This window comes from Dermacentor andersoni, chromosome 5 (genome assembly GCF_023375885.2).
Source record: "Dermacentor andersoni chromosome 5, qqDerAnde1_hic_scaffold, whole genome shotgun sequence".
In the NCBI taxonomy this organism is placed as follows: Eukaryota; Metazoa; Arthropoda; class Arachnida; order Ixodida; family Ixodidae; genus Dermacentor; species Dermacentor andersoni.
In genome coordinates, this window is record NC_092818.1 from 2,671,617 (window position 1) to 2,685,043 (window position 13,427).

Consider the following 13,427-nt stretch of genomic DNA (forward strand, 5'->3'; position numbering starts at 1 on the left):
CTTTTCTTCAACGACAATCTAACCAAGATGAATCGGGACCTGTTCTGGCGCACGCGCATGGCAGCGAAAGAAAAAAGGATTCAAGTACTGCTGGGTGAAAGGCGGAAAAATGCCTCAAATGCCCCTCATTCGTGTGAACCGGGAAGCTGATATTAAAAGAATTGTTTAAGCAGAATGGCAGCTACTTTCAGTCAGTTATCCGATTTCACCTCTTTCAAGAAATCGTTTGGGCGCACGTCACCACGCGATTTTACACTTGTGAATATAAACATCAGGAGTCTACGTAAATACGGGGGTGAATTAAATGTGCTAGCTGAATCTTTGCTTGATTTTGTAGATGCTTTTGTGGTCACAGAAATCAACGTGTCAGAATATTTCCTACATATGTTCTCATTAAATGGATACAGGTGTTGCAGTATAACACGGACTAACCGTAGAGGCGGCGGCATTGCTATATTTGTAAATTCAAGATACATTCACTAAAGATGCATTGGGGGTAGAGGTATACAGCTTCGCTGTAAAACGTCAAAACCTCTGGCTAAATATAGGTGTTACAATATTCGAAAGATACCGTAAACCGAATGGGCTCGGTAAGCGCGTCAGAGGACAGCTTCTAATTGCAAATGCTACGTCGCTTGCATGCGATGACGGGAGCTTAGGAATATGTTCAAAATAACGATTCTAGATTAATCGCTTGTTGCATCTGAGCCCACAATCGCTGGTGCGCTACTTACATCTGCATCGAAGGATAACATTACCTTTTACGCTTTTCTGCAAGGAGTGCTGCAGATATAAGAGAGTTTGCGGGCAACACACACGCAATATCGCAGGGAATGTGAGGGATAAAAAAAACATTGGCTATGGTTTATCTACAATAGGAGACGTCATATTGTCGAGTTTGTTTCTCGGCGCTGGAGAAATAAATGTGTTCTTTTTGTTTAATTTAATACTAATAATGCGCGATCATTTCTTCCGGACGTATTATAACGGAAAAATCGAGTTTGAAAGTTTGAAATTATGGCGGGGAACATATACAGCACAGATTTTCACATTATAAGATACAAATGCATTTTTGGACGATTGTAGCAGCAGAAATTTTAGAAGTGAGACACAGAAAGAAACGAAGAGATGTTGGCATAGTTGCTGTGTTGTACTATTTCTGCTGCTGTAATGCTCCAAGATGAACCAACTAGCTCAGTTAAACACCCTTCTGACATACAAATGCACTTGTGTGTAGATAGGTGCGGCCTTAACCATATTTTTGACAAAGCCACAGAGGCGACCCCAATATTCATAAATGCAATAATTTCGCACGCGCAATATGTGTATAGTGCTGATATAAATGTACACATAAAGGATGCAGTTTCTGTTACTTGTACATTGCTTGAATGTAAATTTAAAAGCAGAAAGCATTAAAAAATTTAGAGGACGTTTAAGCTTCGCCTTTAAGAGTGGAACGTCATAGCATTCCAAGACCCCTTACTGCGTTTCATGCTTCCCGGCAACTGCAGTTTATGTAACCGTAACGTTTACCGGGAAACGCTGGTGGCGAACCCTATACATGAAGGCAAGCTTTCTGTTAGAAACGCGGCCTTTTGCGTGGGTCGATCTCCTGTTATTATTTCACACATTTAATATTGCTACGGAATCGTATTACCAATGACGAAGAGGCGAGCAGTAAGAAGACGACGATTGGAGGCTAGCGCGGGCTGTTGCCTCTTGGCCAAGTGCGGCGTATTACGTTGTAAATATACTTGTATATAGCTTTTCATCTGCGTCTTCTTATGTAACAATATTTCAGTCTGAGAAAAGATATGTGCTGTTGCTGCTTTTTTTCATTACATTTGTTTGTGGGCTGCCGTTCTCAAAACTCCGAGGAATAACTTTGTAAAGAATGAAAGACAAGGTATGAGTAACTTTCGTGGTAATAGACTGGTTGAGTAATCGTGGTTCGGAATTTTGTTCAAAATGCCTTTCGCCGAGGCGACGTCCGACGCCGGATTTTCTGCGACACGCGGCCCTTAACGCTATCGCGTTAAAATGATTGAAGCTGAATGAACGTTACTTCTGTATGCAACCCTTTGTATTAAATTATCGCTTACCTGTAGCAAAAGTATACTTATTGCTTTTACCGCCCATCAGATTGTGGATTGTGATTTCCTGCCCATTTGAACTCCATGCTCTTAGACGTGCACAAAATTTCTACGACTGAATTTGGTATTCACGAGAGATTTCAACTTCCCAGACAAAAAATTTAATAGTAAGACTGAACAATTGCGTATTTCCAGAGACCTTTGTGACCTTCCCTTCACATTCAGCCTCTCTCAGACAGTGAATGTGTCGACTCGTGGTACCAACACGTTCAACCTATTCCTAGTACACAAACCGGAACTTATACAATCCATTCACTGCATTTACGAGCTTCGTGTCCATAACATCCCCATTGAAAAATATTTTTATGTCCCATAACTTACTTATCCAATAATCAAATATGGAACATATAGGATTACAGATTTTTAAAGCAATTGATGAAAGTAAATTTGTAGCCTCGATATTCGTTGACCTACACAAGGCCTTCGACACAATTAATCACACAATTCATTGTGGTAAACTTGAAGCCATTGGAATAACTGGTCCGCTTCTACTTCTAATCCGCAGTTACAAGATAGAAAACAACTCGTTAACATTTCTGGGTACTACTCTAAAGAAGCTACTACTAACATGGTGTACCACAGGAGTTCATATTAGGTCTTCTACTTTTCCTAATTTATATTAATGATCTGCCTAGTTGGCTCTGCTCATCGAAGTGTAATCTGTACGCTGATGATACTACTATATTTAGTTCTAACAATTGTATATCAACGCTAACACGTGAGCTAAACGAAGATCTCGTGGAAATTTTCATATGGTGTGAACTTAACAAGCTGCAGAGTAATCATTAAAAGACAAATTTTGTCGTCTTTGCCTCACATCAGCGATCGCCTGACCTTCTTCAGTCTATTTCCATCAACAATCACTTAATCACTGCAGTTCATCATTGCACCTGGTGTGGAAGTTGATGGACATCTTAAATTTCACCTTCACATAGCTAATGTGAAAAAGAAAATGGCCTATGGAATACGTGTTTTAATCAAAGCACGACCATATTTCTCATTTTCTATTCTCAAGTCGTTTTATTATGCGTTTCTTCATTCTCATATTAACTGTAACATTGAATCACGGGGAAACGCTTATGGATGACTTGCAACCTAACTTCGTTGCAAGTCATCCAGAACCGAGCTATTCGCCTAATAACGTCTTCACCTCGTAGCATTAGAGCAAATCAGCTGTTACACTAACATAATATTTTGAATGTGACTGACCTTGTTAAATGTACCTTAGCCATATTTATTTTTACGGCATTGAACATTGATATTCCAGTAACCAGCATACCAAAGACATATAAATAATACTAGATTCGCAGGAAATATGAACTTAATTTTACCCTTCGTTCGCACCTAAACAGTCATTGCACTGTTCAGCTTTATCTCTGTGGATCAGATTACGATTCCCTTTAAAATTGTTCAAAGCTCACAGATTTCGTACACAATTTAAGCATTTTCTTTTAGCTTCCTCCGACTTGCCCATTTGAGTGTAGTATGAGTTGTATTATTAACTTTCCCTTTGTTTCTCTATTGGTATCCCGCATTTTTTTTACTTTCTTTCTTCTTATGCTATTTTTGTTGTTTTACCTTTTATTGACTAATCCCAAGCCTTGTTATTGTTTAATACATTCATCTGCTACTTTTCTGTTCATTTATGCCTTGTCTCCTAAAACCTTTATTATATCGTAAATTTTACATGTTGCCGTTGTTGTTTTCATTTATAATTCTAGTCATTATGCACAGCACAGGAGGTCCCATTTCAGTTTCTAACTACGGGACCTCCTTCTGTATATACGTATGCTGTAATTATGCTTATTTTTGTCATGAATAAAACTGATTCTGATCCTGATTTTTATACAAAACCTGTTTTTCCCACGTGTCATATGATGCTATTGGATATAGAAGTTTAGGGTAAACATGTTCTTTTCAATACGCATACTACTGTTTACCCTGTCAATTGAGGTACCAAACCGACAACCACCAAATAGCACGATCGGTGTTCACAAAATAATGAACACGTCGAAATTTTTCTGCACTTTATTCTGCCTTTTGTACGACAGTCTACGAAAACGGTTTGATATTGAAGCAACAACTTCTATGACTTCCCTAGAAGCAAGTGCCGCTAGTCCGAATCCGTGACGCGACGCTGGTAAGTCATGGTTTAGGAATTCTTTAGGAAGCTATAAAAAAGGAACCTCTCTTTCTGCCAAACAAGCAAACTCAATTTCGCAGTGGGATAAGTATCTGCAAGTTCTTCATAAAAGCAACAGAATGTTATGACGATCAAAGCGAAAACGTTTTCATCGGCATTTGCTCAGTTTTCTTTGTTTAAACACTCACAAATTCTCCCGTCTAAAACGACAAATTATGCCTCATATATTATGTCCCTATGCTATCCCGATTGTTCACCCGTGCCTTCTGATCAGAGGTGACGAATTCACTCTTCTCATCTGTCTTCATTCACGACATCTCTCCTGATAATTCCTCTCTCCGAATCCAAAACTACTTTCAAATGTCTCAGCGTAAGTCATATGAAACCAACCATTGACATCCCACATTAGCATCACGTCGCAATTATTCACGACTGCGGTTTTCCCGTAAGCTGTTCTGGATTTCGTCAGCCTAAGTGAAACCCTTCACCACATCGAGCTTCGCGTTCTTTATTTAATTCTTTTATCATACAATAACTACATGACTCGACTAACGCTTTCAGCCAATCATTCCTTCCGGTAGACATTGATGAGTAGAATAAATCGCCCTATTGAAGTTTGAATGAACATAACCCTTTGGTTTACGCGAAGCATTGTCTAAACATCTATGCAGTCGACCACACACTATGCGTTGATGGTCGTTTTACTCATCGTATTTCTGTGGCGTCATACAGTTGCGTAATGGCACGAATGGCGTTGTCTAAGTAACATATGGTACTGTTTCTGTTCTTATGTTCACGTTATTTGTTTTTGCCCTGACGATATATTTTTACTATATCAATGACCTTCCTTATTACTGATGATCGCCCACCCGCCATTATTTAGTACCCTGCTAGGCTCCCTTAAGGGTAATAAATGATAATCTGATGATGGTGCATGGTTTCGTAACCGTGAATATGCAGAATGTGTCGAAGTTCTGATGGTGCTATTTAGACAGTTATAAATTGCGCATTTGAGAGCCCGGTGTCGATAAACAAAAGCCAATCGCAAACTGTGCCCCATCATCATTTCCGGAACATTCATTTGCAGGAAGCGCGTCTGAAGCCTGGCATGGAAAGGACAGATAGTAAGCAAAGTGCTAGACGCACTTTTTTGTGAGAAGGCTTTCGCTAGAATGCACATAATAATATCTTGTCGCGAGTTTACTCGAGCAACGCGGGCACTCGAGCGGCACCGATAATGCACCCTTATCGCCGGCGACCGATTGCGCTGGAGCCACTTACGACAGGTCAAGGTTCCGAAGCATCGCCGCGGGCCGGGCCATAATGGAGCGCTTGAGCTCGGACACGTCTGTGTTGCGTAACGCCAAGCTCTCCAGGTTGGCGAGAGCCGCCACCCACAAATCATCCAGGTATCCCACCTGAGCAGAGTCGATGGTCACGTGGCGCATTCCACTGGGCAGCAGGCCGAAGTCACGTGTCAGGTTGAGTGGTCCGGCCGCATCGACAACGGCCAAGGCACGCAGACTCTGCATGTCGGCCAGAATGGCCCATGACGGAGGCAAGCTGCTGTGACCACTGAACGTGACGTTCTCCACGGAGCAACGGAGGCCGGCGAACGGATTGTCCTCCTCGGCAAACTCGAACGTCTCCACGGTGACATTGTTGAGCTCCAGCGAAGTGGCGCTTACATCGGTAAATGCTCCCGCGGGCAAACGCTCTAGGCGGCTGTCCCGCAGCACGAACGAGAGTGTGGGCCGTGACAAGGGTCGTTGGATGAAATGCTCAAAGTCCACGGCACTGCCAAACTCAGCGCAAGTCACCGAAGCAGTCGTGTTACGACTCGAGATGTGGCAGGATGGCGAGCCCAGTGCCGCGCCCACGAGAAAAAGCCAAGCGAGAGCTCCGCGTGACATGCTGGTGCCAGACTGTCTGAGGCAGCCGCTCGGGGGAACGCGCGCGACCAGATAAGGATGTCTTCTCTCTCTCTCCCTTGGCTGGCCGCGAAATTCGTGCACAGTCTCCGGTTGCCGACACGGGACACCCGCGGCCTGCTGCTGCGTTGGTGGGCGTCAGGGCAACGCAGGTGCAACGTTGCAAGCGTAAGCGCAGAACACGAACCCGCCATGGTATTTTTCCGCGCTGCACTCTTCACGTGCAGACGTGAGCCCAGGGGCACAGCCATGTGAGTCTATAACGGCGTGGTTCTCCTTAAACGCAGTCTCCCGAATTTCCTTATGACTGTGCCTACATAATGGCTAAAATGAAAAGTTATGATGTATATGGCAAACGCAGTTTGTTTTGTGTTGTTTAGGACATAAGCCTTGCCTGTGTTTTGCTGCATTCTGCGCGTGCATACCTATCCAAAATATTTATTTATCCACGTGAATTTGAACATTTATGAGCCTTTCATGGAAAATAAGATCGTCCGACCAGCTTTGATGTTTCTTCCGCCATGACGTCATTTTGAAACCCAGTGCCGATTCTACCACATTTTCTGAGGAAAGTTGCCTCGCGCAAGGCAATGTCGACCACTCGCTCTGTGTGGGCGGCCCTGCCTCCGATCGGCGCCACGTGACAGCCCGTGACGCACCGCGCACGGCACGAGCCCAGCGGAAAGCACGAGAAGGATGAAAACCATGTGATCAGGTTTCTCAGATACAAGCTTCGTAGATAGGCACACCCTTGATGGCGATGACTGAGCGTGCGGGAACATTTCTTTCCGGTTCCTGTCAAGCTTTCGTATCCTATGTTTTTTTAAAGTGCACGACCTTTGATTCGCAAGAAATATTGCTTGCCACTACGTGATTCCATTCCTTTGAAAATAAAAGTGCCGCCTGGTGAATGCGTGTTTACAGGAAGGTTTATATTTGCGAGGTGGTAATGAAAGCTGTGCTTCGCCGCCGGAAAAAAATCTGCTGCTCCGTCTACGGCGAGTCAGTCGTGTCCTTCGCCGGGACCGGTTCGCAACGTGTGATGGCGCCTGTGCGAGTGGCCTTGCTTCTGCTTTGCCTGGGACACGCGTCGGCGGCTTCTTGCCAGGATACGGACTACCTAGGGACATGCACTTCCAACTGCGGCAGCTACAAGTTCTTTGTGTGCAGCAACGTTCACAGGGTGAGCGATTATTATCACTATGTTCAGCAGGCACTGCACTACCCGAATCTTTGGTTCGTCCTCAAAGACAGTCATTTGGACTACTACCCGGCGGGATCGTTTACCGATGGCAACTTAACCGTAATTGAGTTCCGAAACGCCCGGGTCAACAGCTTCACGCAGTTTGACAAGGGACCGAACCCGTTCCTTGGCGCCGAGCAGACTGTGAAAGCTATTGTATTTCGTGAGGACAGTAGCCTGCCGGGCAGCTGGGCACTCTTTAGCAGGCTTGCCAAGTTGACCAAGGTTGAATTCCGGGACATGGCGCATCTAGAGCTAACCAGCGACTTCAACCTGCTGCCAGCGAGTGTGGAGAAAGTATACATATACAACTCCAGCATCGGCTACGTGCACCCTGGATGGCTCTCCCAGCTGAATGCTCTCAGAGTGGTCATCATACGCGACACAAATCTGAACCAGTTCGTCCGGTCCATGCTGCCTCGACCGGCGCCCTTGCTCAAGGAACTGGATCTTGAGTACGTGTACAACGCTAGTGAGTTGGGCCACCGTCACCTATCCATTAAACGTTCTTTGGTAACTCAAACTTTCTCCTGCTAGAACGAGTAAAAAATTTGGCAGTTTCAGCACATATATTGCATTATCTAAGGCATGAAAAAAATATTACCATCCACCTGGAAAGCAGCAAAAAGTTAGACGGATGGTTTCTCAGAAAGAGACAGAGCTGGGGGGAGCCTCTAAGAAACCTATCTGGGCTCCCTTCCTTTGTTGCTTCTTGACACTCTAAAAGTAGACTCTATGGTTATAATAGTTTTGAATGTCACCTATCTTCAATACGGACGGCGTCAAATAATCCCCTAGCCTTTTTATGCTACTTATGTGCTACTCCATCTTTTTTTGTGTGTGGGGTTTTACATTCCAAAACCACGATCTGATTATGAGGAACGCCGTAGTGGGGGACTCCGGGAATTTGGACCACTTGAGGTTCTTTACCGTGCACCTAAATCTAAGTAGGCGGTTGTTCTCGCATTTCGCCCCCATTGAAATGTGGTGGCTATGGCCGCGATTCAATCCCGCAACCTCGTGCTTACTAGCCCAACACCATAGCTACTAAGCAACTACGGCGGGTCGTCTTAATTTAGCACCCCGTCTGCTGATCTCATAACGCTTCCTGTGACAATCCCAGCCCCATCCTTTCGCTTTTATTTGATAACTTTACAGGCGGACCTCAGCCACTTTCTTTCGGTATATGTGTGACGAAACTAGGGGTCGATGCTGAAACCGGTGCAGTCTAACTCTGCGTTTCAAAGCGCTACCTGACACTAGGGAAGAATTCAAGAAACTGACACATGACGAATGCGCAGGTCATATCAAAGATAGACTTGGCACGAGGAAAGCATGCATGCTATCATTACCTAATGCTAATATGGTTAGAGCGTTGGGCTGCTGTGCTGCAAGACATAAGTTGGATCCCACCATCCGCCATGCAATTCTTTATGGCATGATAGGATGACTTAACCCGGCTGAGAAGGATCTCGCCGAAAACTAGGTTTGTCTAGCATACGCGAGCACATGGCCGTGTGCGCGAAACTGCAATTTTGTAGTACATATGAGGAACGTGATAAACTTTGATAAATGAGCGTGTGCCCGTCATGCGTGTTCGCGCAGCTGTCTAGACGCTTACAGCGCGTCAGAAGAAGTTGTCTGACCCTGAAGATAGTGCATTCTTACATCACTGTCGTGATTTGCTCGGCTCAGTAATTGCCGTGGAGCAAAATGTTGTGCAAAGAGTAACAGTATTATAGCAAATAAACAACCGCATCAAGAAAGAAATCGTTTGGCATAGAATGCAACATATGGGTTGGATCTCATATAGTCGTACCGATATTAAAAATTATCCAGATCGAATGTTCACCTTGTAATCTGTGTGAAGCTAAGTTTTCGTAAAGCGCGTAATCAAATGCTATAAATTCGCTAGTTCATTCCTGTGCCTCTCGCATGAAAAAAAAATTAGCATGCATGCGTGTGCTCTCGCGCAACGCAATGTGACGCACACGGTAACCACCTAAAATATTGCATAGGAGCAATGCAAATATGCGTGCGGTTTTGGCCTAATAATGGAGCATCGAGCTGGTTTGCTCTGAGATCGAGGTTCAATCCCACCATCGGGCCACTAATTCAATTTTTATTTCACAGTTGAGCTATTCGTCAAGACAGCAGCACCCAGCGGTGGTCCGGAAAAGGTGGGACGGCTTGCAAACAAGGTTTCGCTTTAGTATATACCCCTATAACTTATAAGCATGTGATCGCATATTCTGACAATTACGGGTAGCTAAATTTTGCACACTTTCATTTCATAAATTTTTTCAGCAATACTCTAGCCAAACTTTCATGCCTCGGTCTCGACCCTCTCGCACTGTCATGGATCCGTTGCTTTCTTACTAATCGATTCCAGTACATAGCTATCGGAAATCATTGCTCAACCACTACTAGCGTGATCTCCGGAGTACCACAGGGGTCCATCCTCGGTCCCCTTCTCTTTCTCATCTTCTTAAACGACCTTCCCAACGGCATATCATCCAATATGCGACTTTTTGCAGATGACTGCGTAATCTATCGTCGCATTACAGACCCAACCGACCATGCAATGCTCCAAAAAGACTTACATTCATTAGAAACCTGGTGTTCCAACTGTTTAATGAAACTTAACATCTCCAACTGTAAAGTTATGCAGGTATCCCGTAAAGACTCTAACAAAGATCCCCCATACTTTTAAACTCGACAGCCCTATCCACCGTTGAATCGTATCGTTATCTCGGTATCACTATTAATAGCAAGTTAACCTGGTCCGACCATATAACAAAATTGGCTACCGACACCGATAAATCACTTGGTTACGTCAGACGTTTCCTTGCGCTGTGCCCCTCATCCACAAGAAAACTAGCTTATGAAACTTTTATTCGAAGTAAACTTGAATATTCCTCAGCTATTTGGAGCCACCACCAAGCTTTCTTAATTAATATATTAGAATCAATACAAAATCGTGCCGCTAGATTCATCACTTCCAGGTACAGCCGTGAAGAAAGTGTCAGTGCGATTAAATCATCTCTAGGACTTTAACTATTGGATTGCCTCGGAAAATTGCAAAACTGTGCCTTTTCCAGCGACTTTATTATTACTTCCCCGAACTGCATGGAAGGCTTCTAATCCTACCAACCCGTACATCTTGTCGCCTTTTTAACTCTTGCAGCATCTAGCGCTTGCATGTTTCAACATTTTTCTTTAATCAATTGTTTTTGCCTAGCTCCATTATAGAGTGGAACGATTTACCGGATAGAGTTATCAATGAGCGCAACCCCATTATCTTCAAGCAGCTGCTTACTGATCACCTTAAACCCTAACCTTATAATGACCGTACTGTGCCTTCACTCTTTTGAGATTGCCGTCTCACATTGTGACTGTTCTGCTGATTTGCTTTTGCATTCTATTCAGTGTGCCTCTTAGCTTTTGTTTTTGTTCTAATACGAATCTACAGGCTGAGTTTTGTAAGAAATTGTAACCATATCTTTGTTTTTACCCTTATCTTCTGTAACCCTCCCTTATGTAATACCCCGACAGGGGTCCTTAAGGAAAAATAAATGATGATGATGATTATTATAATGCTGATGATGATTATTATAATGCGCTTTGGCGATCTGAGATTCTCACCAGTTATTGCTTTCATTTTCTTTGAATTCGAGCTCTTTGAAACATGGTTTCTATGAGGGTTGCTCTATGGGCTCGTTACGTAGTGCAAAAGGACGGACACAAAGAAAAACAAATTTGTTATGCAATGTGCATTCCTGTGGCTGTGCTTCTGTCTGCGCTACAACAAAATTGAAAGGTGGACGTTCGCTACGGTTATGGCTGGGTGACGAAAAACAGGAACAGCGCAACACAGGACGAGCAAGTAAAGAGCACAGGACAAAGTGCTGACTAGCAACCAAATGTTTTATTTGCGGAAGCAGCATATAAAGACATCATTGAAGCTGACATAAAGAACAGAAAAACAGGGATAATAAAGATAAGCGTGAGCCACGGAGATAATCCAGTTCTTTTGTTGAGAGCGTGAGGGACGCAGAACTGACGGATTCGTCAGTTCTGCGTCCCACATTTCGATGGGTGCTAAACGCAAGAAACGCTAGTGTGTCATGCATTGTGTGCACGGCAGAAAACCCCAGCCGGTCAGAATTAATCTAGACTACTTCACAATGGCGTGCCTCATAGTCCTCTGGCGCTAAAAATCCCTGAATTTTTTAACCTTCATTTCAATACAATATGCTGAGCCATCTGCGCATTTATTAGGCACTAGACGCATGTCTCAGCCTATTGCAAATATTTCATGCTGTATATTTTTTCTCAAAGTCGAGTTATTCAAAGTAGGACGAGATATGCTTGAAATGCTTGCGGTACTTATAAGCAATGACATCACGCATACAAGACAGGTCTAGGAATGCCAACGTTATACTAATAACTAAGAAGGAACACTTGAATTGAAAAGAATTGAAGAATAATAGGTCCATTAGCTTGCTTTCACTACGGTATAAAATATTCGACAAGATAATTTTAAATAAAATCAGGGTAACACTCGACTTCAATCAGCTAAGAGAACAGGCTGGCTCTGGGAAGAAATTTTCTACAATTGATCACATCCATGTCATCAATCAATTGAGAAATCTGCCTGCCACAAAGAAGTTCTCATATAGCTTTCAGAGATTCTGAAAAGTCATTTGATTCCGTAGAGATACCAGCACTCATGGAGGTTTGCGTAATCAAGGAGGACAGAAGGCATACGTAATTATGTACAAATCAAGTGGAATCTACAAAGATTCCACTGCTAGCTTTGTTCTCCACAACTAGAAAATTACCTATAAAGGCGACAAAATGTCTTCAGTGCCATTCACCACATGGGACGGAGAAGCAGTCATGCTATTATATTGGCAAGACTTAGGACTGAGGAACAATGGCAAATCTCTCAACGACCTTCGGTTTGCAGATGGCATTGTCCTGTTCAGCAACACTGGGGATGTATTTCAACAAATGAGTGCGGATTTTGAGCGAGAAAGCGTAAGAGGAAGATTGAAGGTTAGCAAGGAAACGAAAATTCATGATCGCCAGTCAGCCGCTATTGTCTGTGCAGGAGTACGCTCATCTAGGTAGATTACACACAGTGGACCCTGATCATGCGAAGCAAATTTACAAAAGAAGAGAAATGGGTCGATTGCACACGGCAAACATGACCGAATCCTGACCGAAAGCTTGGCACTGAACATGATAATAGAAGTGTAGAATCACTGCATTCTGCCGGCGCTAATAGATGAAGCTTGGAGGTTGACGAAGAAGCTCGAAAGCATGTTAGGGACGCGCAAGGAGCGATGGAGCAAATTGCAGGGCGCAGTGTTAAGAGACAGGACGAGAGCGGAGTGGTTCAGAGAGTACACGAAAGACGGCGATATTCTACTTTACGTCAAGACAAAAAATAGAGCAGCGCTGTTCAAGCCATGCGTAGGGCCGATAACCGGTTGACCAGTAGAGTTACATAATGACTGCCATGTTAAGGGAAGCGTAGTCGAGGACGCCAGAAAATTAGGTCGGATGATCAAGCTAGGAAATCGGCAGGCGCAAGTTAGAATCAGCTAGCGCAAGAACGCAAGAACGCAAGAACTTGGAAATCACTGGAGAGGCGTACGTCGCGCAGTGCACATAAAAATAGGCTGGTGATGATGATGTTGATGGTATGCTCCTAAAGAGAGAACAGTTGCAAGTACATCCATCATTTCTTTCGACCGCTATGCAGTAGAGACACTCATAGGGCGCGTGGGAGGCGAACTAGTTACAGCCTCTGGCGCCACGCAATATCAAAGCGAAGCATTCTTTTGGCGGCACGTTGACTCTGTCTGTCGGTCCATCCATCAATCCTGCTAGGCCGTCATGGTGCCACTGTGATGTCACAACGGTCTAACTAAATCACCTTTAACTGG

The 13,427-nt window shown here is 43.9% G+C and overlaps 2 protein-coding genes across 3 annotated transcripts in view; one reads left to right on the forward strand and one right to left on the reverse strand.

Annotated features, from left to right (window-relative positions):
* The window catches only part of LOC126529900 (uncharacterized), a 603,581-nt gene extending 597,080 nt beyond the window's left edge, over positions 1-6,501 (reverse strand). Inside the window, exon 1 of the mRNA XM_050177355.3 lies at positions 5,578-6,501. Coding sequence (XP_050033312.1) covers positions 5,578-6,209 — 632 coding nt within the window. The 5' untranslated portion in view covers positions 6,210-6,501. The remainder of the gene's footprint in view (positions 1-5,577) is intronic.
* A 476-nt stretch (positions 6,502-6,977) lies between these two features.
* Positions 6,978-13,427, forward strand: part of LOC126529899 (uncharacterized) — a 70,509-nt gene continuing 64,059 nt past the window's right edge. The window contains exon 1 of one of the 2 annotated variants that reach the window (XM_055070092.2): positions 6,978-7,942. In XM_055070092.2, coding sequence (XP_054926067.1) covers positions 7,138-7,942 — 805 coding nt within the window. In that variant the 5' untranslated portion in view covers positions 6,978-7,137. The remainder of the gene's footprint in view (positions 7,943-13,427) is intronic. The other variant, XM_050177353.3, reaches the window with a different exon arrangement.